General features: G+C 34.9%; 1 protein-coding gene across 3 annotated transcripts in view; it reads left to right on the forward strand.

Annotated features, from left to right (window-relative positions):
- GALNTL6 (polypeptide N-acetylgalactosaminyltransferase like 6) overlaps positions 1–21,299 on the forward strand; it is a 428,069-nt gene that overhangs the window by 193,345 nt on the left and 213,425 nt on the right. For all 3 annotated transcript variants that reach the window (XM_085058681.1, XM_085058679.1, XM_085058680.1), the window contains exon 4: positions 3,730–3,896. In XM_085058681.1, the coding sequence (XP_084914807.1) occupies positions 3,730–3,896 (167 nt within the window). The remainder of the gene's footprint in view (positions 1–3,729; positions 3,897–21,299) is intronic.

Here is a 21,299-nt window from a genome sequence, read left to right on the forward strand (position 1 = left end):
CCTGGTTTTCAATTCCCTGCTGATTTCTTTCTTTTTTAATTCCTTAATCAGAATATGATGTGACACTAAAACACTAGAGTAATATATTTGCTTTTATCAATTGAGCTATGATTTGATAATTAACAGGAGAGCTTAGTTATCTTCCTTGACATCAACTATATAGCAGTCTTTTTATGCTAAGTTACATCTTGGAACAAACCTTTATTTCACTGAAACTGGCTGAACTGCCAATCTGTCCATCTTAAATCTATTAACCTTTTTTGAGTATTGATTTTAGGATTTATTTCCAGACCTCTATAGATTTCCTAGTATTTCAAGCCTCAGTGAAAGTCAGTGTGTTCTTTGGACACTTTATTCTGCCATTCAAACTACCTGAATGATACTTACTGTCCACATAGAGCCTATATTCATTTAAAGTGTGCAAGTAATTTGCAGTGTCTTTATGTGGAGGATGACAATGAGGGTTCATGTGTGCAAGCAGTATAATTTGCTAAATTGATACAAGTTTGACAGTATTTTCCACTGAAATTTTGAGACTTTGGGAAAAGTATGATTTTGCTCAGTAGTATTTTAAATGTTTCCATAGGTAGTCGGTTCAGTTTCATTTAACATGTATGCCATAATTCAGAAGGTTTAACCTAATGTATATGAGGTTATGGTAATCTTCTACATAGCATTTTTCGTTTCTACAGCAAACCTTGCCTTATTTTTTATTTTAGTAAATTTTGGTAAGGATGTGTCTTCAGGAAATATGAAAGAATCTGGAATTACAATTTCTAATTTCTTTGGGCGCTCAAGAATTTCACTTTTAAAACAAGAAACAATGTCTGTAACTTCTAAGTAGTCTTTTTGCAGCCAGTGTATTTGGCATCACTTCTAAAACACAGGATGTAAAGAACCACACTCATGGACTTTGAATAAATGCTGCATTCATTACATATGTTTATTCTCATAAACATTTGTCGGTTTACTCTCATGGTACATCCAGTGTCTCAGCTGTGGCTTTTCCTGAGCATTACAGCTTTTCATCAGGTCTGTCCTGCAGCCCATCACAGCCCAGAGCACTGCTGTGGATAACGTTGAGTAGAACTTCAAATGGAATGGATTTCATGTCACGCTTTTTAAAACCGTGGTCTTCTGTTATAGTTAGAGTCACATGTCAGAGAATGAGGGGATAAAAATGAGCAGAATTCCACTTGCTGAAGAAAGGCAAGTAAACCACTACTATGAAACTAGCAGACTGTTTTTACAACGGAAAATTACTAAATTTAAGGTTTCATTTCTGTGAGTTTGAAATCTGATCAGCTTTTTTTTGATAAAAGCAGAAAAGGGGCATCTTGGAGGTTTGTGGCTCTTACTAGAAATCAATTCACATGTAGCCAGATACCTTTGCAATGGCAGTCAGTAATAAAAGTAAATGAGGATTAAAGGTCAAAGTTGAATGATGGAGAAAAGTTAAGAAAGTGTAAGGCTCTTTTCTAAGTGTGGCTCTTTGTTAGAGCAATCTGTTCAGCAGGAAGAATGGAACCATTTTAAACAAAATCCATGAATGTTGTTTCTCCTTCTCATCACTTTAGAATATGCAATTACTCTGAAGCTGTCAGTGAGAATACCCAAATCCAATTACCTTCTCCATCCTTACATAAGGTTGCAATATTGACCATACAAATACACACATTTCAGTAGAACTGCTTTCCAAAGGCACTGGAGAGGTGACTTTTTAAAATAGAAGTGGCATTCTGATGTGTTTGGGTGTTTTGGGTATCTTTTTCCTCTTATTATTTAGAAGCTGTTAGTCTACTGTATATGGGGTTCTCTTGCTTGGTTTTGTGTGGTGTTTTTGGTTTTTTTGGCTTGGGGTTTTATGAAGGTGGAAACTTCTTCGTTTTAAAATCATATTTCCTGGGAGTCGAAAATGCTGAAGGAAAAGCTTTTGCTTTCAGAAATAGTGTGAGAGTTACATGCAGCTCTGGTGGTTGCATTTGTTCAAGTCCAAGAAGCATCACTGTTGGCAAACAGCTGGCAACAGTAGGTGTTGGTTTTGGTAGGTGGTTTTCTTAATTTGCCAACTGAAACAGCTATGTAGTAACAATAGGCTTCATTTGTGGTACTTCTTCCTACAGATAAGAAGAAAAATTTCTACTGAATTCTTTTGCTGCAGTGGATTTTCTTTTTCTCACAAAACATTTGAATATATATACTTAGACTTTTGTGTCACTAGATAATGAGCACTGTTTTCTCCAGAACTTCATTCACATTCTTACAAAGCAGCTGTCCTTTTTCCAGTGAGCATATATGTTTTACAAGCAAGATGTTTCTTAAAAAGTTTTCACAGTTATTATTTCTGAAAATGGCTTGTAATTAAATAAATTCTCACTGTGTTTTAGGAAGAAAAGTCTGAACTACTTTTTTCTTTTCTTTTTTTTAGGAAAGCATCTAAAAACTAGTTAGTTTATTTGCAGCTACATAACAGTTAATATTTTGCAATTGCAACTGTAGTACCTATAAGTTTTTATTATTTCTTTGGCACATTTCATCAGCATGGTAGCTGTACAGTATATTGGTAAATATTGATTTCTAAGTGACATTTATAAAGAGAAAATGCAAACTAAGCAGCCAATATATGTAAATCAAAATTATATCCTATAGCAGTGTTTAAATGCATAGTTATGTTTTCTGACAAGGAGCAAAGATATCTATACTTTTTTTAAAAACTAGAATTAGCCGGTCTAAGCTTTTAATTTTGTTTGTTTATTGCAAAACTGACACATTTCTGCTCTAGAGATACCTTTATCAGGATGTGACTTTCTTTTGAGGAATGAGAAATTGTTCAGATACTTTGTCCCCAGAGGTGAAAATGCCAGGCTTTGTTAACAACAGAGGAATGCGTCCCTTGTTTTCTCTTTTTCAACAAAACATGAAAGATGATGATCCTACCAGTTGCAGTAATCTAAACATTCATCATAAAATATTTTTGCATATTAGGAGACACTGATTTTCATGGCCATTATTTATTTTTGACTGTTTTGGTTTTTTCCCTCTGAAGTGGATGAACAACTGAATATTGAAAACAGTCGGGTTAAGCACTGATATTCCATAGCTGCTGTACAATTAAGATGTTGAATGTACGGTGCTTTCCTTTTGACAATGAAACGTTGTTTACATTTCCTTGTTTATGAGTCTACATTTTCAGAATTGTGTGTTATCTCTATATAAACGAGCAATCATTTTGGATATGTAGAGGGGAAGTTGGAGTTGTATTTGTGGATGTTGTTGGTTTTTATATTGTAAGCACATATCATCCAGACTAATACTGGATTGTTTTCTAGAGTTTATCTCTTGGTAGAGCAAAAATCTATCATTTCAGATTAGCTTCATAAAATGCTTCAGAATTTTTTTTGGTAAGAGGATTTGGTTTTTGGAAATGATGCCATAGAAGATACGTCATCTGTCATTTTGGATGAAAAGGTTTTCAGGGAAGGAAAAAAATTCCAGACAGTTAGGTTTTTTCACTCATTCCACTTAAAGTTTGTCATTGTTCCAATTTATTCAGTGTTACAAGCAGTGTGTGTTTTAAACAAACCAGTTATTTTCACACGAAAGTACTGCTTGATTGCACTGTTGAATTTTATGCCAGAAACCATGTTGGTTAAATGGCCCAAATGGATGACAGTATATGCCAACTCAGATTTTCAGTATGCTTATACAATTATTTCCTTGCCTCTCCAGCTGTAAGCACAAGGTGTACTTGGAAACACTACCAAATACCAGCATCATTATCCCGTTTCATAACGAGGGCTGGACTTCGCTGCTGCGTACCATCCACAGCATCATCAACCGCACCCCAGACAGCCTCATCGCAGAGATCATTCTGGTCGATGACTTCAGCGACAGAGGTAAGGCCCGGCTGGTTTTGTTTTAACTTGGAATTTGTAATGCTCTGTGGCCCATACAGAAACTTAAGGGAAGTAAAAAGAGGAGACCAGGCCTCCTGGGCTGCTTGCCTTGAAGTCCTGTTTGGTTGTTAGTGGGAATAAACATTTATAAGGAGCTTTTGTTTTACTTGGCAGGAATACTGAAATTCATGTCAAAGGGAAGAGACTGTGAACTGTTCTTTAGCCCTTCTTAATATTGTATTTTGAATGATATTACTGAAATACTGCAGATTTTAATATTTCCTCATTTTTTCCCTGTGCTTCCCTTTTACACTGAAAATGTATTACCTTTGACCATTTTGGCTGCAACTAATTAGCTTTTGATACTGGAATTTTATTGAGCTAGGCAGCTTGACATACTAGTACAAAAAAGCCATACAGAGAAATGAGGCTTTTTTGAATGGAATGTGAAAAAAATGCTTTAGAATAGTTGATAAAAATTTGCATTATTTATACATAGTAAAATTAAGGAAACTTCAATCACTTAATGTCTTAGGCCGTCATTACTTCTTGAATGCAACGCAAAAAATGAATGCCTCAAATTCCTTAAATTAATTTTAGCCGTTCTTTACCTAAAGTTCCTCTATGATAAGGATATAGAGCTGGGAAATAGTTTCAGGTTTTTTCAATTTTCAGTATTTCTCTTACAAGTTTAGGTATGAACACCCTTGGCTTTGGTGCTTCGGGGTAGGGTGGGTTTTCTATTTCTATTGAAACATCAGTTGCTGGTGTATGTGAGCCTTGTTCTGAGCAGCTTGATAGACAGCAAAAGAAAGAATTGTACCCTTTGCTAATGTTTTACTTAAAACCTTTGTCTCAGCTAGGAACTTAGAGGAGCAGATTTCTGACCTACTGTTTTAAGAAGCCCCTGGGTGAGTGAGAGAAATATTAGCAGAGCACTGCAGTAGCAGAATCATTTTTGTAAGGTTTTTAACTTGATGTTTCAGGGTTTAGACAGATAAAAGCTTCACACATCTATCTTGCCTTCTTATGTCTGCTGGTTTACTTGCAATATGTCCTTTGATGAACTGCCTCTCGATCTGTAATGCAATTTAAGTGAAATTGTAGAGTACAGTTCTGACTATTCAGTTTTCATGAAATCTAGACCACAGATGAAAGTTTTTGAAACCTGAACTGTAAAACAGCATGTTCAGGCTGTTTTTACAGGGTAACAATTTCCTGGAAGTAAACAGCTTAGAGGGAAGTCTGTAAGTTGGTTTTATTAAGTATCCGGCGACTTTAAAAGTTTTTTTGTTTTGGGTTTTTTTCGTTTGTTTGTTTTTTGGTTGGTTGCTTGATTTTTATTTTTTTTTGTCCCTTTCTAATCTTTTTATTTTTTGGATGAATTAGCAGCTGTTGAGGCTATGCTTGCTCAATATGGTAATGCTGTAGCATTTTTTTTTAATGAAGATTGTAATCAGTATTGTTGATACAATTTAAAATGTATTTTTTACAGCTTATCTACTTCCAGGTTATTAAAAAAGAATTAATGCTGGTAAACAGGCTGTTGCTCTTTCTTGCGTGCTCTTAGTTTCTGCTGATTGCTGAAAGTAGTATTAATTGCTATACCACTCTAAAAATCTCCATAGTCTTTTTGATTTCCGTTTACATAAAGCTGTCTAACTTTTTAGTGAAACAGTTTTCAGCTGGAAGAAGTGCTTCATATAGCATAGCAATGTTTAACAAAAGTGTTTAATGTAAGTTTGAAAAACTGAGAGAAATCTACAGAGCAGACTTATATGAAGCTGGACCTAGAAGTGCTGTACCAGTAGAATAATTTACTTCTGTTTATTTTTGTTATTAAAATAAAGATCAGAAATGCATTTGTGAATGGCTGCCTGTTTTGAACTTGAGCGTAATTGGTACTGTATGTTTTAAGAAAAGAGATCACACAAGAATAATGTGCTGCAGTCTCTGCTCTGAATTCAGTAACTCTGATTTCAGGTCAGTTGAATCATTTTGGTACACCTGAAGTAAGTTTAATTTTTCTATTTGTGATCCTCTAAACTTAACTGAGATTATATTGTTTTCTTCCGTGCTTTTTTCTTTTTTGTGATTGAGCCACACATAATAGAGTTGGATTATTTTATGCTGAAAAAATGCTGACTGGTATCTATCTCTGTCCCCTCCGAGTTCATAAAATAACTTGTTTTTAAAAAGTGGGAGATGTCTAGTTTACTGTTGCTATTCTTTCACCCTGAGACTGAGAGAAGTAAAGCAACGTAAAAGATATTGAAGATAGATTAGGCTAAAAATTCAGTTTGTGTGTTCAAATGCTGTCAAAACGCATAGAATCATTGCAAGCAAAGTTTACTGCAGTGTTGAGGCAGTATAGTGATTAGTGATAAATCCATATCCCTTTTCCTTATTGAACAATTTCTTCATGAGGCTTCTTATGCCATATAGCTGACAAACGGCTATTGTTTTGAGAAATCCGTTTTATATTAAGTGACATGTGTATGCTATTCTTGTTCTATAGCTTCATATTATAAGGAGAGAGTTTTCTGTTTGGAGTCTAAACATTATCTGTAGGTAGTCAAAAGTGGAAATGAGGCATTTCAATAACAATGGTATTTTAAAAGCAGTGATTAAATGACAAACATTTTTCTCCAAAGTTTTCTGTTAATCCTGCTGTTCCTTCTTGCAAACATCCAGGACGTCATGAAAAGTCAGTTCCTATTAGAAATAGTAAATGAGAAAAAGTAGATGTTTGAAAGCTGTGTAAAAGATTTAAAAAAAGTCTCCAACATTTCCTTCTTTTTAACTAATACAAATAGAAATACTGAAATGCACTGAAGAAATTTTTGATAACAAACGATGAAAATGTTTTAGTGACCAGCTAGATACCAATAGTTTGCTGGTTTGTCTGCAGAATTACTTGCATGCCTTCATTTTATTAATTTTCACTCCTTTGGCTTTTATGCTCAAAACTAAAATCTTTAGATCGTTCATGCATAATATTCACTATAAATTATGACATTTAGATGTTATAAAAGGACAGCTACACATCTTTAAATATCAATATAATGCAGACTAGAGGCTTGATATTAAGAGAGAGATACGCAAATGTTATGAAACTTGAAGGTGCAATATTTGGTTACAGACAGATTTAATATAAAAGACTACATGAATATTAGAAGTCATCTGTGACAAAAGGAAATGTAGATTTAAATATAGGTACACAGAGTTGCAATATTTATTCATTCATATAATTTATAGAGAGTGCTTGTATTTTAAAATGGTGAAGCAATGTGTTGGAGAAAAATGACTGATTTAGTGGAACTCCGTTTCAACAAAAATAACAGCTTTGATTTACATTGTAAACACAAATGGCCAAATGTTGGTGTATTGGTGAGATGAAAGGGATCTGAATCTAGAGTTCGTAGGAACTCTAACACGTGTAAAATAAATAGATTGTCACTTAACAAGCACTGTAACAGAGAAACAAATAATAGACTTCTCCGTAGTTGGCCTTAGAAAGCTGCAGATACAATATGGATACAATTTAATGTACATACTTCTGCATACTAAAGCATGCAAAGTATTTCTGACTTTGTGATGAATTTTGGGTTGCACATCCCATACCTGATTCATGTAAGTCCTGTATTTCAAACTCAAAGTGAAAAGCCTAACAGTTTCAGTGTTATCTACCATGAAAGATGAGCCTTTATATTGGAGTTAACAACACACCTCTGTCTCAGGTATCTGCAGTGGCTTTGTGTGCAGCTCTGGTTTTGTGCAAACCAGCAGATCCTGGTTTCTGGGGAAATGAGCCTTGTAGAAAGTGGTTTTTTTCTGGGAGGGTTTTGGGGTTTGGTGAGGGTTTTGAATAGCCCAGATTAATAACACGGAGGTCAGAGTGCACAAGCAACCTGTGACTACTTCATCAGAGCTTTAGTTGGTCTGTGAACTTCAGTGCTGGTAATGTGCTTTTTTTCTGTGAACATTGAAGAAGACCTGATGTATGACCTAGTTTTCTCTTTTTAACTGTAGTTCTGTGAGTTATATTGGTCATGTTATACGGTAATGGTAGAGTAAGGGAAGAGAGTTTGTGCTAAAAGCAGAACAACATTGAGACTATCAGATTGCACCACTTTCCACTGAAGAAATACATGGTATTTGTTGCAGGAAGTTGAAATTACCTGTATTTTGTTTGTAGACAGTTTATGTAACATCATTGAAATTCAAATTTATGGATGTTTGCCTTCAGATCATGGCTAGATATAACTTTCTGATGAACTGAAAGTGAAAGTTATATTGTATGAATGACTGCGTTGTCATAGGAAACCTCTGCTATAGACAGAAACTCTCAGTATGGTGAAAGCTCCTGTCTCCAAAAATTACAATATTAGGCTCATGTAAGACATTATTTGTAAGAAAGTATGAATCCACATATAACCCTATTTTTGTAGATGAATAGTTGAAACACACAGCCTTGCCAGCCGGGAAGTGTGTTGCTGCAGTCCAGTAATTACACAGAGGTAAAGAGAGATATTTTCTGCTTACTAAAAATTTTGCAGTGGCTTCACACGTGCTTAATGCAGCATCCTGGAACTGAGAGTGATCCCAGTAACTTGAGATGTGCTTCACACTTTAATGTTCATTTCACTGATAGTGATTTTAATGCAGCAAAGTTTTGAAGTAATGTTGACCTTAATATTAATGTATGACTGCATCATGTTTACTACCTCAGAAAAAAAAAAAAATCCTAACTTTTAACCCTATATGAAGGTCAGTCTCATATTTTAAAGAGATTTAAAAAAAAAAAAATAGGAAAAGGCCAAATAGAAAATGAAACAAATTCAGTTTCAAAATGTCTGTATTGACTAGAGATCTAACTAAATGCAGGATTTACATTTTTATACTTGGGATATTGAGCTATAAAATGCCTCTTTCATTTTCTCTACAATGAACTCAGTTATTTGAATTTTGTGAAACTTGGACTTGCTTCTGGTCAAAATATAACAAGTACAACTTAAAAGATATCTGTGCATACGTTGAAATAAATATATTTGAATCCATAATACCAAGTTTCCTGTTCTTCACTGTACATTCTCAATTTTGATTATTTAATTTTATAAATTATGTTAGAGAGTTTTTCTTCTGAAATTACGGAGTACAAGATTTTTGCTTTTAGCTTCTTGATGTACCTTGCAAGAGCAGTTTGATTACTGAAGGGATTTTGACTTGACAGCATGGCTTTATCAATGGGAAAAGAAAGAGTTGCCCTGAGTTTGGTGAGAGTCCAGCTCAGAAGAATAATGGTCATCTTGAAGGCAACTGCAGCTCATCTCAAAATGTATTTAATTGGCTGGAGTAAAAGTATTGTCATGTTGTGAGAAAGGGAGAGGTGGGAAGAATTGCAAATGATTGAAGTTCTACACTTTATCTAGACAGAATTCATTGAGAATGTGTCTGCTGTATGATAAATTTAGGAGTCCTCCCACATACCTGTGCTGTCTGCAGTCAAGGAACTCAAATACAACCCAGCAGTAAAAATGAAAACTCCAGTGATGAAACATTAATATGCAAACAAATTCTTACTATTCACATAGTTGATTGAATTGGTTATAATAGATAGGTAATTGCACTTTTCAGTACTTTTGGAGTCAGTATACAAAGTGTTTTTTCCACAAGCTCCATATCGGTCAGTCTATCTTTAGTTGCCCACCCTATGAAATGCTTTCTGGTTGTGCATCATGCCTACATGCTGCATCCCTTTAGCGTGTGAACATGTGAAGAGTTTTTGAGATGGGAACCAGTGAGCAGCCTGTAATTAGCAAGATTGTGTTCTCTGGATGACAACTTCTAAAAATATTATGCCATACTTATATCAAGCGTTGTTCATGAGATATTTGAAGTAGATCTGGATTTAGAACAGTATAGTCACTCTGAGCAATCTTGAAATACTAGAAGCACATTTATTAACGTGGCAAATTTTTCTACTTTGCATCTCAGATTTAATTTACATTTCCTTAGAGTTAAATTGAATTATGGCTGAAATTACATTTTTGTAAAATTCCTCATGTGGAATACTCAAATTTCATCTTGTAAACAGGAATGAAAATTTCTAAATCTGAGTAAACATTGGTTTCTGCATTGGCTTTTCTCTGAAACATCAGCTGTTTACTTTCCACTTGAAAAAGCATTATTACATTGCAGTAATAGACTAAAGAACTTGACAAAAGACTTCAAAAATTAGCTTGCAATTATCATCTTCAGCTTCAGTTAACGAACTATGGAAAAAATGTACATTGGTTTCTGAAAAATTTGAAAAGATGTCGTTCTTACACCACATTGCCCTACATTTCTTCTTTTCTTTTGTAAGTTTCTTCTTAACTTTTTATTTTTCTTTGTAAGTTTTCAGAATTTTTTCTGACTTATTTGCATTAGGCAATTCTTAACTAGTATTCCAAATGTGTTACTTCCACAACTTCACTGAGTAGTGTAGTGGAGATGTTAACTACTTTTTACATCTTCAAATTATATGTCTCCTGAATAATCAGGATTAAAACCTTCAGACAGAGGATGTAGGATAGAAGCTGAAGTCTGCTGCCTTGGACTTTCAGCAAATGTTCCATGTGATCAAATCCAAATTCATCAAATTTTTTTTTCTGTGTGGTTCTTTGTTATTAGGTGTCAGGAGAACAGGCCTGAAATCTCATATAGTATTGTTTTTTATAAGCTAATCAACTAGGTTTTGCTGTAGTATCAACAGAAAAGGATTTTTGCCAAATATTAGTTGTCTGTTATTTAAAAAATTTCCTTTAATTTAAAATTGAAATTTATTCATGATCCTTTTCATGCACAAGTGTTGTTTCAATGTTGTCTTCAAATAACTCATTATCTTCTCATTGTACAGAGAAAAAGATAGCAACTTTCAGTTTTCAAAGTTCATTGCAGTTTAATAAAGTGTGACAAGCTTTCAAATTGATATTCTAGTAGTCTTTCCAAAAATGGTAGCTTGTTACAGTCAAGGTTGCCTTAATTGCAGCACTTGAGTTCACCTAAGTAGAGTTGGAAAATTTCTTTTACCTTTTCTGAATGTAGTCTTTCAAGTAAGCTTGTAATCACCAAGCAAAATAACATCCTTTAAGAATAGGCAATAGTTTTGTTCATAGCTACATTTTATGCATCTTAAAGAAAATAATTTCAGGAAACCTTCTACCTTATTTTACTGTGCTATAGTTTTTTTTTTTTTTTAATTTTGTCCTTTTTCCTGTTTCCAAATCATGGGTGAGTCTGAAACCTGCTAATATTCTAAATATATTATCAATAGCATAAAAGAGAAGTTATTTTCCTGTTCATTCACTGATACTGAGCTTCACATAAAGTAAGAAGAAAAATGAGTGGGTGGTATAAGGAAAGCTGTGAAACGGTCAAAGCAGCAAATTATGATTGTCACTCATAAGAGAATTTTAAACCCAGAATTCTGGTAGTAAAACACTGTTTTGCTTAAAGGTCTGTAAAAGTCCTTATAGTGAGATATGGGGTATAAATACTATGTAATAATGTCCCTGGGAGATTATTGATTTGGTTGCTAAGTGCCTTTTTATTTTTATTTCCTCTAACTAAATGCCTGTGTCTTTTCTAGACTGATTCTTATATGATGGATTGCTAGGTAGTGTTTACTTTCCAAATCTTAACACAGTCAAGAGAAAGAAGAAACATGCTGTAATGAGGTTAGCAAATGAATGCCTTCAAAGTTTTGTATGTGAAGAACAAAGGTTTTTTCTGCCCTATTATTTTTGGTAACCCTGCCAAAATCAGACATGTTTAAAGAGTTGTAATAGGTATTCTGACCTTGTTTCACTGGTGGAGTAAAACAGTTAATAATTTCCATTAAAGTTCTGGAATATTCTATCTCTGTGAAAGAAAATGAATAAACAAAAAAGCCCACAGAATATTTTCTTAGAGTATTAAGAGAGCTGAAATTCATCTATATTAATTTAATCTTGATGCTTTTCTGTTGAGATAACACAGTACATAATTTGACAGTGTTTGTTTCTGATGATTCCTTCCTGGATAATGGCAAGCAGTTCCACCATCATTTTTATTTATTTTATTTATTTATTCTGCATAAAAGAAGGCCCTGTTGCCAAAAGCATCTATTTGTTTAGTGTTGTATGTGTTTATGCAGATTTGTGTTTTGTGCAGTCAAAAATCAAAAGTGTACTTATGCTTGTTTGTTCATTGCTGTGCATCTTGAATGTCTCACAGGAAGCATTTGTGACATATGGAATTGTCTAGTTACAAATCTTCTTGTACAAAAATGCAATCATAATTTTGATTAACTTGAAAAGGAATGTTGTTGCTCTCAGAAATCACTATCCAGACATTCAGTCAGCTTTGGGGGCTTTTCTCTGTGTGTGTGTTGATTTCCCAAATTGAGCTCATGCATCTCTCAGACAGATGGGCAATTTTATGAAGCTTAAAAATGGCTGAATGCTTTAATGGCTCTGTCATGCGCAGTTTGTTTTTTAAATGTTACTGATTTGTGAACAAAGCATTAATAATTTGTATTGAGCAATTATAAAGGATTTATTTTAATAGGACTGGGTCAAACCATGTTTTCTAATTTAAAATAAGCTCCATATGCAGTGGAAAATTTCAGTGACGAAGAGTGCCAGAAGCAAGATGATTTGGTGCATGCAAAGAGGTTTTAGCATTCTCCTCTGCCTTCCAAAGTTACAGGTATAAACTCATTTTACTTGGGGTAGTGATTTTTTATTTTTCCCTTTTTATCCAGTTGTATGCTTATGCATTATGAGACAGAGTGCATGCTTCAGTTTTTGCAGCTTTGCAGGGCTGCTGCAAAATTGAAACACCCAGCACACAGAGGCAAACAAATATGTTGATTTCATTTATGGTCAGTGACTTAGCAATATTTGTTCACCTGCTGTGAACCCCCATATCTGCCCTCCCCACAAATTCAAGAAATATGCATTAGGATAAATGAGAAAGTGTTTCACCAAATCACTGCACAATATGGAAGATCTTAACCATTCAGAGTAGGTGATTGCTGGGGATTTTGCTTTTATATGATATAGAAAACCCTTCAAATCACACTGTTGAAATGTTCTGCAAACATGTGCATGGCATTCAGGGATGAAGACTTTGCAGTCTGCTGATTTCTGGCTTTCAAAATTTGAGTGAGTGATGCTATCATCAGAGAGGTGTGGGGGATTTGGGGAGATTGTGATTTGTTTGTTCTGGTTTTTTACCATATGTAATCTAATTTCTCCTACTGTTACATCAGGAAATATTTTTCCACAATATTTTCTATCTTTGATTTTTCTATCTTTGATTTTTTAAATTTTTTTTAACTAGGAACCTAATAATTCTTTAATAGGTAGAAATCTCTTAAGAAATGTAGTAGAGGATTTCTGCCTAAGGTCTCTTCTTCCCCTTCATTTGAAGGGCAACATACTGAATTTGGAGAAGAGAATTGACATTCTTTGTAAAAGGTGCTGTTTATGCACAACTATCAAAATAACAAACTTAGTGCTTTAGATTTAGCCAGGCAGACATGAGTTTGCTGTCTTAACTCCATTCCTGCCTCATTTAATCACAGAAGACACCCAGATTAATTGTTCTTTATTTGTGGTACACTATTTCTAGTCAACAAGGAAATCCACTCATGTTTGTAAATATTCTGACTTTGTTAAAGTTTCTGTTTGAAAATGTTATACACTTCTAGTGAGTGGCAAGTGATGATGCTTTAAAAGTTTCAAGTATAACTGATTAATTGATAGAATTTGAAAAAAATTATTCAAGGGTCTTACTCTCCCAGTCTTGCATAAAGCAATTCCTGGTGTGAAGAAAGAAAGATGTACTGTCTATAAGCAAGTGTAATATTATTGAACTCAGTATCCTTTAACACTACAAAGCAATACAGAACAGATGTTAGTCTGATTCTTGAGTGGTTTACCTATTGCAGTTTCTAACTGTAGAAAGCAGTGACAGATTATGCTAATGAATGGAAAAAATTAAAATAATCCATACTACATTTGAGTCTAAAACTACTGCAGTTCTTGAATGTGTTCAAAAACACAAGCTGAAGTGCTTCCTTCTTATCTGCAAACCTCATTCTTGTGGTTTTGTATTGGCAGTTTGATATTAATGATAGGAAATAGGCTTTGTGCTACAAATCGTAAAAATACATGAATGTAGCATTGTAGTGTACTATGGGACAAATTCAAACATGTGCATCTAGTCTGTCTTATAAACAGGACTTTAGAAATCCTTTTTTAAACTTAATCCCTTGTTGTGGTTTTTTTCTTTGAGGGAAATTTAAATGTGTTCTTAGCCAGTGAGTGACAATCGGCATGCCAGCTGTGAACGTAAGGGTGTGAAACGTAAAATAGTTGATGGTGCCAATTATGCTGGAGCACTTTTATTTTTTTGTGTGTACTCCTGAAGTAGAGGTGATTAAATTTTGAAGGAAATTTATGGTTACTACTTCTGAACTGAATTGATTATTTCTGTAGAGTCTTGTAAGTGTTGCTAGTTCAGGTAATTTAACTGAATTTAGAGCTTCAACAAGAACTGTGAGCTAATTTCTTCTTTCTGTTCTCATGTCCAATGTTCATTTTAGTTTTTTGAAGTGTTATCTATTTCAGCATTGTTTCCTTCATGGAGTAGGCAATTTAAGCTGTACCTGACAAATGGAATATTTTTTAAATGCTATGCCTTTATGAATTACAGTGAAATAATAGTTGTAAAACTTCAATTACAAGCAAACTGCCTTTATTTCAATGGGGTAGAGTTTGGGAGCCCTTCAAAGAAGTGTGAAATTCTGGAAAGGATATGCAATTATTAAATAACAAACTATTATAGCACTCTTGTTGGTCATGGTGTCATCTTAATTTTTTATATGGACAATCACTTGCATTTCGCTGTGCTGTAGTGGACTTCATTTGTCCTCTTTGGGTACTTTTAGAATTCACGTAGTAAAAGGGATGAGCTTGTCCTAGTATAAAACAATTATGTGGGTAGAAAAAGATCTGTGATTAAATTGCTTGTGTCTCTTTTAGACTGTCTAATTAAGCTGGCATATACTGAGTTGAATTTTAGCAATGTGCTTTAGGAAAAAAAAAAAAAATGAAACCTGTCATGTGCCCAAGAGCAGTTTCCCCCCAACAAGCTCTTCCCCACCTCACCCTGAAGATCTGTGTTCCATATCATGAAATCTGTGAAAAGATGTGCCACTGTCAATTCAATTTCAGTTTATTTTGCAAATAATTTTTCTTTAGGCAGATGACATTTTATTTCATGATAGAATCATCTTCTATCCCAACATATTGGCTACTTCACAGTTGTTTCTCTGTGGTGTGAAAACAGTAACTTGAATGACACTCCTGCATTACTGAGGCAGCAGCATGAGCTGTGAGGCAGGTCCGGGGCTACTGCACAGAATTTGATATGAAATAATTTTTAACTCTAAGGTGTCATTCTAACCTATCTTGCTATTGTAAGTGGTACTGCAGATGTATATGTGGTTTTTGGTAATGCATCCTTGCAGTGTTTCTGTAAAGCCACTTAAATGCATATGCAGTCTTGTTGTTAAAAGGTAAATACAAAAGAGGTAACAAAATCCTGTAAGCAGAGTTACATCCCTGCTTTTATACAAGAGACAAATAGCAGAGTCAAAACAGAGAGAAATTTCTGTTTCCTGTGTTCACTCTCTGCTTTAGGCTGTGTTCTTGAGCATCATGGGGAGCAGATTTTCTTGCTTCTTTTAGGTTTTTGTCCAAAACCCAGTGCCCCTGAAGCTGTAAACCCCTTCACAGCTATGGAATGTGATACCAAATCCCAGGGAACCTGAATGATTCCAGGTTTCAGTAGCTGAGAAAAAAGAATGGGGATGATGGTGAAGTTATTCTTGAAAAAAGAGTCTGTCGATGGGATCTTGATCAGTACAATCTGCAGGGACCTAAGGGACAAGAATAGGAATTTGTTTTGGAGGAAACATAGAGGGAGATCATAGCAGAAAAAGATGATTGACAGGAAAAAATCAAGACCAGAAACATAATCTGATACATATATTTTAAACTTTAGGGTGCGTTTTGCTTTTCCAGTTTTATCTTGCTGCATAAGGTTGTGTTTTAAGATGAATCAACAGTATTTTTCTTAATTTCTCACTGTAGCATTGGAGGGCTGGAACATCTCTCTTGAGCAAGACTCAGGTTGGGGAAGTTGGTGGAGGAGTGTGTCTTATGGAAGGGACCCCACAATGGAACAGGGGAGACTGTGAGAATTCTTCCCCATGAGCAGAAAGGAGTGAGGGGCTGAGACAAAGCTGATTGCGCAGCCTCCATTCCCTGTCTCCCTTTGCCATTTATGGGGACAAGGTAGAGAAAATCAGGACTGAAGCTGAATCTGGGAAGGGAGGAGTGGGGGGAAGGTGTTTTAAGATTTTTATCCTACCCTATTTTGCTTGGTAATAAATTAAACTAATTTCTTCAAATTGAGTGAGTTTTGCTTATGAGAGTAATTGATGTGTGATCTCTCCTGGTCATTATGTTGGCCCATGTGCCTTTCATTATATTTTCTCTCCCCTTTCTAGGTGAGGAGGGAAGTGACAGAGAGGCTTTGATGGGCACTTGGTGTCCAGACAGGGTCAACCCAGTATTATTTAAATAGAGCTGTGTTGCTTTAGGACCAAGGTCAGTACCTCTGATGAGGAGTTTAACAGCTGCCTTGCCGTGAGGCACAAAAGCAGTGGTTGTCTGGCTGGCACCCAGAAGTGGCCAAGATTAGTGAATGCAGAAGGAAATGGGGTAATGTGATTCATAATAATGACTTGGAAATCTGATTTTTCTTCTTTTACGACTCAGAAAATGTAGGGGCTAATTAAAATACTTAGATTAAGCCATGAGAAATCAAAGAGATGCAAAGGGACTCATCTCTAGGTCTCTGATGATGCAGCTCTGGGATGATATAAAATGCTATTTTTCACTGTTGTTCTGCAAGGCTTTAGGGTACTAGTAATTGTCAAGGAGAATTGAAGTGGAGTGATTGATGTGTTAAGGTAAAAAGTCAGTGATGTAATCTTCATCCCCTGACACCAGAAGGCATGTTATTTTGTGGTATATCACCTGTTTTACAGAGAAAGGCTTAGAGCAGATTGATTATGTATGAGAAAGAGTAAGCTAGAAGAATTAGCCAAGAGAGTATTCATCTAGACAGTTTCATTCTTAAATTGAAAAAAAAAAAAAACTGTGCAAGTGATGATAATGAAAAGCAAATAACCTTAGGGTGAAACATAAGTGAGGAATTTATTGTGTGGAAACAAGAAGAAATAAACTGTTTGTAATCATTGCAATAGGAATGCATGTTTCAAGCTACATATGGATCTATCTAATGTGTGTCTCTTTTCTGTTGGGCAACTTTGTAGAGACCACTATTAGATAAGGTGGCATCTAGAAAAAAGCATTAAGATGGTATTGTTATTTTCATGTTATGTATTTTACCATTGTAATTCTAATTTTGTAATTTATATGAATTATATCCTAGATATATGCAAAGGCATCTAATACAGCATCGTGATTTTCACCCTGTGTTCTTCGAGTTCATAGGGCTAGCTGGCTCTCTTCAAGATTCATTTGGGAGTTAAAAAGAAAATCTTGGTATTTGAGGAACAAATAGAGAATAATACATCTCACTGATTCTTATGTTGATAACATTATTTCTTTCTGTTTATGTCAGTGGGCTTCAGTTATGAAAAAAAAATCTTAATTTTACACTGAAAGCTAGTGAGTGATAGCTGCTTTTGATAAATTCTGTTTGCTGTCTGATCAGTACAGCTAAGCACTGTGGCTTCTGCTTATTTAGGAAAGAGAGAATTGAGCAAAAAGTAAAGTAGAAGACCGATTTAAATGTAATTAATTTCTGGGAAACAGATGTAAAAGTTCTCCCTTTTCTGTTGAGCAATCTGGTATAAGAACCTTATTTTTAATTGGGTCATGTCTTAGAGGGAGAGAGGGTTTTTATACCTTAATCCTCTTTCCAGCTTTTTTAATTGTCTTTATGATCTGTCTTGATTTTCTTCTCTTGATATTGGACACCTGTGCACATATTTAACTCGGAAGTCATTCTTGTCTGTGTGGTGTTTTGATATCATGCAGTAAATTTGCCAGTAAGATGATCTAACTTTGTGTACTTTCAAATCATTTTTCAACAGGGAAACCAGCAGCATCTTATCTCATTGAGCAGAATGAACTTAGTCTCCTTAAAATTCCTGTTGATTTGTATGGCAGTCTCATACCAAAGACAGCATCTCATTCACTAGTTTGCTCAGAAGTACCTCTAGCCAGCTGGAATGCTAACCCAGCAGATAAGATTATGCATTTGAGAAGCTTCATGCCAAGTGAGCATCGATGCTGTTGGTATCCAGCGATATTCCACAGGCACAGAACATCTTATGTTAACATCTTATTGTTAACATAATATGAGCTGGGAAAAGAGATTTGCTGTGGGAACATTCTCAGGTGGGCCTCAAGATTTGCATACATTTATGCTTGTTTTGTGTTTTAAACTTGTACACGGTTCCCTGGCGCTCTGATCGGATCTCTTGCCTTGCCAGCAGATTATCACACAGCAATTGAATACGTTCAGTTTGTGGTGTCTCAAAGCACATGTTAACGACTCCAATGTTTGAACAGTAAGACAAATGTTTGTTGGCTGTGGGATGCAAGGAAAACAAGATGTGTGAAAAGTGTGGTGTACTCTAGTGGTACAACACAAACAATGAATAATGAGCAAAGTTTAAATTGGTTTTGTGCAATTCGTTGAAAAAGTTTTGCGTCTTCCCCTTATGCTTGTATTCTATTACTGTTTAGTTCCCACTGTCTTGGGAATACAGCTCTTAGGCAAATGACCAAGTATTTCTCTGTTCCTTATATTTTAATGGCTATTGCAATTTTAACTTCTGTTTTAATCTGTATTCTGTGGATGTTTCAAGCCTTAAGAGATGTATTTTGGGTGGGCATGTCTCAGGTAAACCACTACAGGAACTAAGACAAGACATATGTTTTTCTTAAGCATACATTGATCACAATTAAGGCATTTAGGGATATTTTCCCTGCAGCTTATAATACCTTGAGGGTCACTAAACTGCTGTTACAGTAGCTATGTAAGTCTCATGTTTTGTAAAAAAGTTAACAGTATAAATGCTTTTATACTAATAAAACTGCCCACACTGAAGTGAAGCAATCTTCTAAATGGCTTTCCTTAACTGTTTAATGCAGGATAAACACTGAGGTGAATCAATGGAAGGTCAACAATCCTAACACGAAGTGGAAGGTAGAGCAAGTTTCTTCCCTAACTTGGCTGGCCTTACTGGCATTATATTAATGATTTATTTCAGATTATGTCTAACCTCAGCATAAAAGTCTTGAAAAGCATTTGATAAATCATTAAAATAGTAGACAATGACTGAAGAGTTAAAATGGTAAAGTAATTTCAGTCACAAAACTGTAGTTGAGCACCTAATGTTGTTTTAATAGAATTATTCAACTATCTGCTTGATTTTTCCATAAAGTGAAGGGTGCTACCAAGAGTGACACCTCAGGACATATGGACAATACTGGTCAATATACCAGTATTACAGCATAGCATAAATTTGATTATAAAGAAAGTAAATAAGAGGACTTCCATTTGGTGCACTTGATCATTAAACCAAATCATAACTTTTTCCATGTTTCCTCACTCATTATGAAAATCCATTTAACTCTGGTTTGGTTTTTTTCCTAAAAAGTTGTGCATTGTAGCCAGAATGTAAAATGCAGATGGTGGTAACATGAAGGAGTTATCTGTGGTAGGAGAAGGGAACCAATTATTCAGAATTCTCTCCTCTTTCCTAATGCACCAACAAGGGCTTCACCACAGGCTCGGATCACTTCCCTCCTTCTTGCCAGCACTTGCCTGGTTTTGTTTCTTGGTGCTGACAGTCAGTCTGGGACTGTCTTGTGGTGTGATGGACTCAAGTGTTTTTTAATAACAGGCACAAATTGCTCTCAGAGTGACAATAAATTGTGTGGTTTTGGTGCTCCTAATTGCTGCTTTTGCAGCCTTTCCTCAGTATTGTCAGGGCTGATTTAAGATGACTGCAGGTTATGACTTAAGCAAGAAAGGCAGTGAAAAAGTAAAGGAGAAAAAGGCATACAGAATTCTTGACATTGCTTAACTTTCATCTCAGACCATTATGGTTACTTAAAACACCTTCTTATCTTTTAAAGCACATACCTTTATAGCAATTAATAATATTTAGTGGATGACATTATATAATTTATATTCATATTATTTTGTAATCTTCATATTATATTGTAATTTGTAATCTATTGCTCTTTTAAACACTGAACAAGAAACCATGCAACATCTACCAGACTCACACATCTGGAGTATGCTGCTAGATGGATGGTTGTGAACAACCCATTTGCCTTGGGAGGTGAATGTTGATTTTAGCTGTTCAGACACTGGAGTCTTTTGCTGTTAACCTATTTTCCCTTCCTTTCTTGAAAGTTATGTTCTCTGTGCAGTTTCTAAAGCTTTGTCCTTATATCCAAGAATGTCCTTATTTTGGTTTTTGATTGGGATTGTTTGTATTTAATTTAATCTGTAACGATGTTCAGCACATAAATGGGCATAGTTGTCTTGCTTACCTTCTGGCTTAGTTAAACCTAATTGCTCTAATATCTCTGAGTTCATTCTTATTCTAGGGATTGACTCAAATTTGTCTTTTAATGTTTTTAAGAAATTATCTATTGAATCTTAGAGCGCAGCACATTGTATTTATCTTATTTTTTTTTTGAGACATTTTGTGTTTTAGCTAGTTCTTAACTGCCTTTTAATAACAGCAGCAACATTCTCTCAGTTCTTCCAGAAAAGGCAGAAATTATGACACAAAGAAAACATTTTTTGGGACATACTGTTAAACTATTGTTGAGATTACATTTTAAATATTTCTTCAAAATGTTTTTAGATGCACTCAGATACCCAGCAAGTGAACAGATGCATGTCCTGCAGCAGCAAGGTAAAATAAAAAAAAGAAAGAAATGCCAATGACCCCTTTAGGGCTGAGTTTCTTCAGTTATCATTTTATCCTGTCATGATTCTGCAGTCAGCTGCAGGCTCTCTGAAGCGAGAACTATTTTGAGGAGATGTTTCTGTGTGTGTCTAGTATGGTTCCTGTTTTAACTTATGTGTGTAGGAATTACTACAAAACACGTTGAAAATATAAACAAATGTATTGCCTCATAAACAATTAATTGTGTATTTTAAATGTAACTAGTAGCAATACCTTGAATACTAAAGGATGCCTCAGTCTGAATAAGTTTGCCATTAAGTGACGCAGGTATGGTT

Source organism: Lichenostomus cassidix, chromosome 4, assembly GCF_008360975.1.
Source record: "Lichenostomus cassidix isolate B80296 chromosome 4, HeHo_3.0, whole genome shotgun sequence".
Lineage (NCBI taxonomy): Eukaryota > Metazoa > Chordata > Aves > Passeriformes > Meliphagidae > Lichenostomus > Lichenostomus cassidix.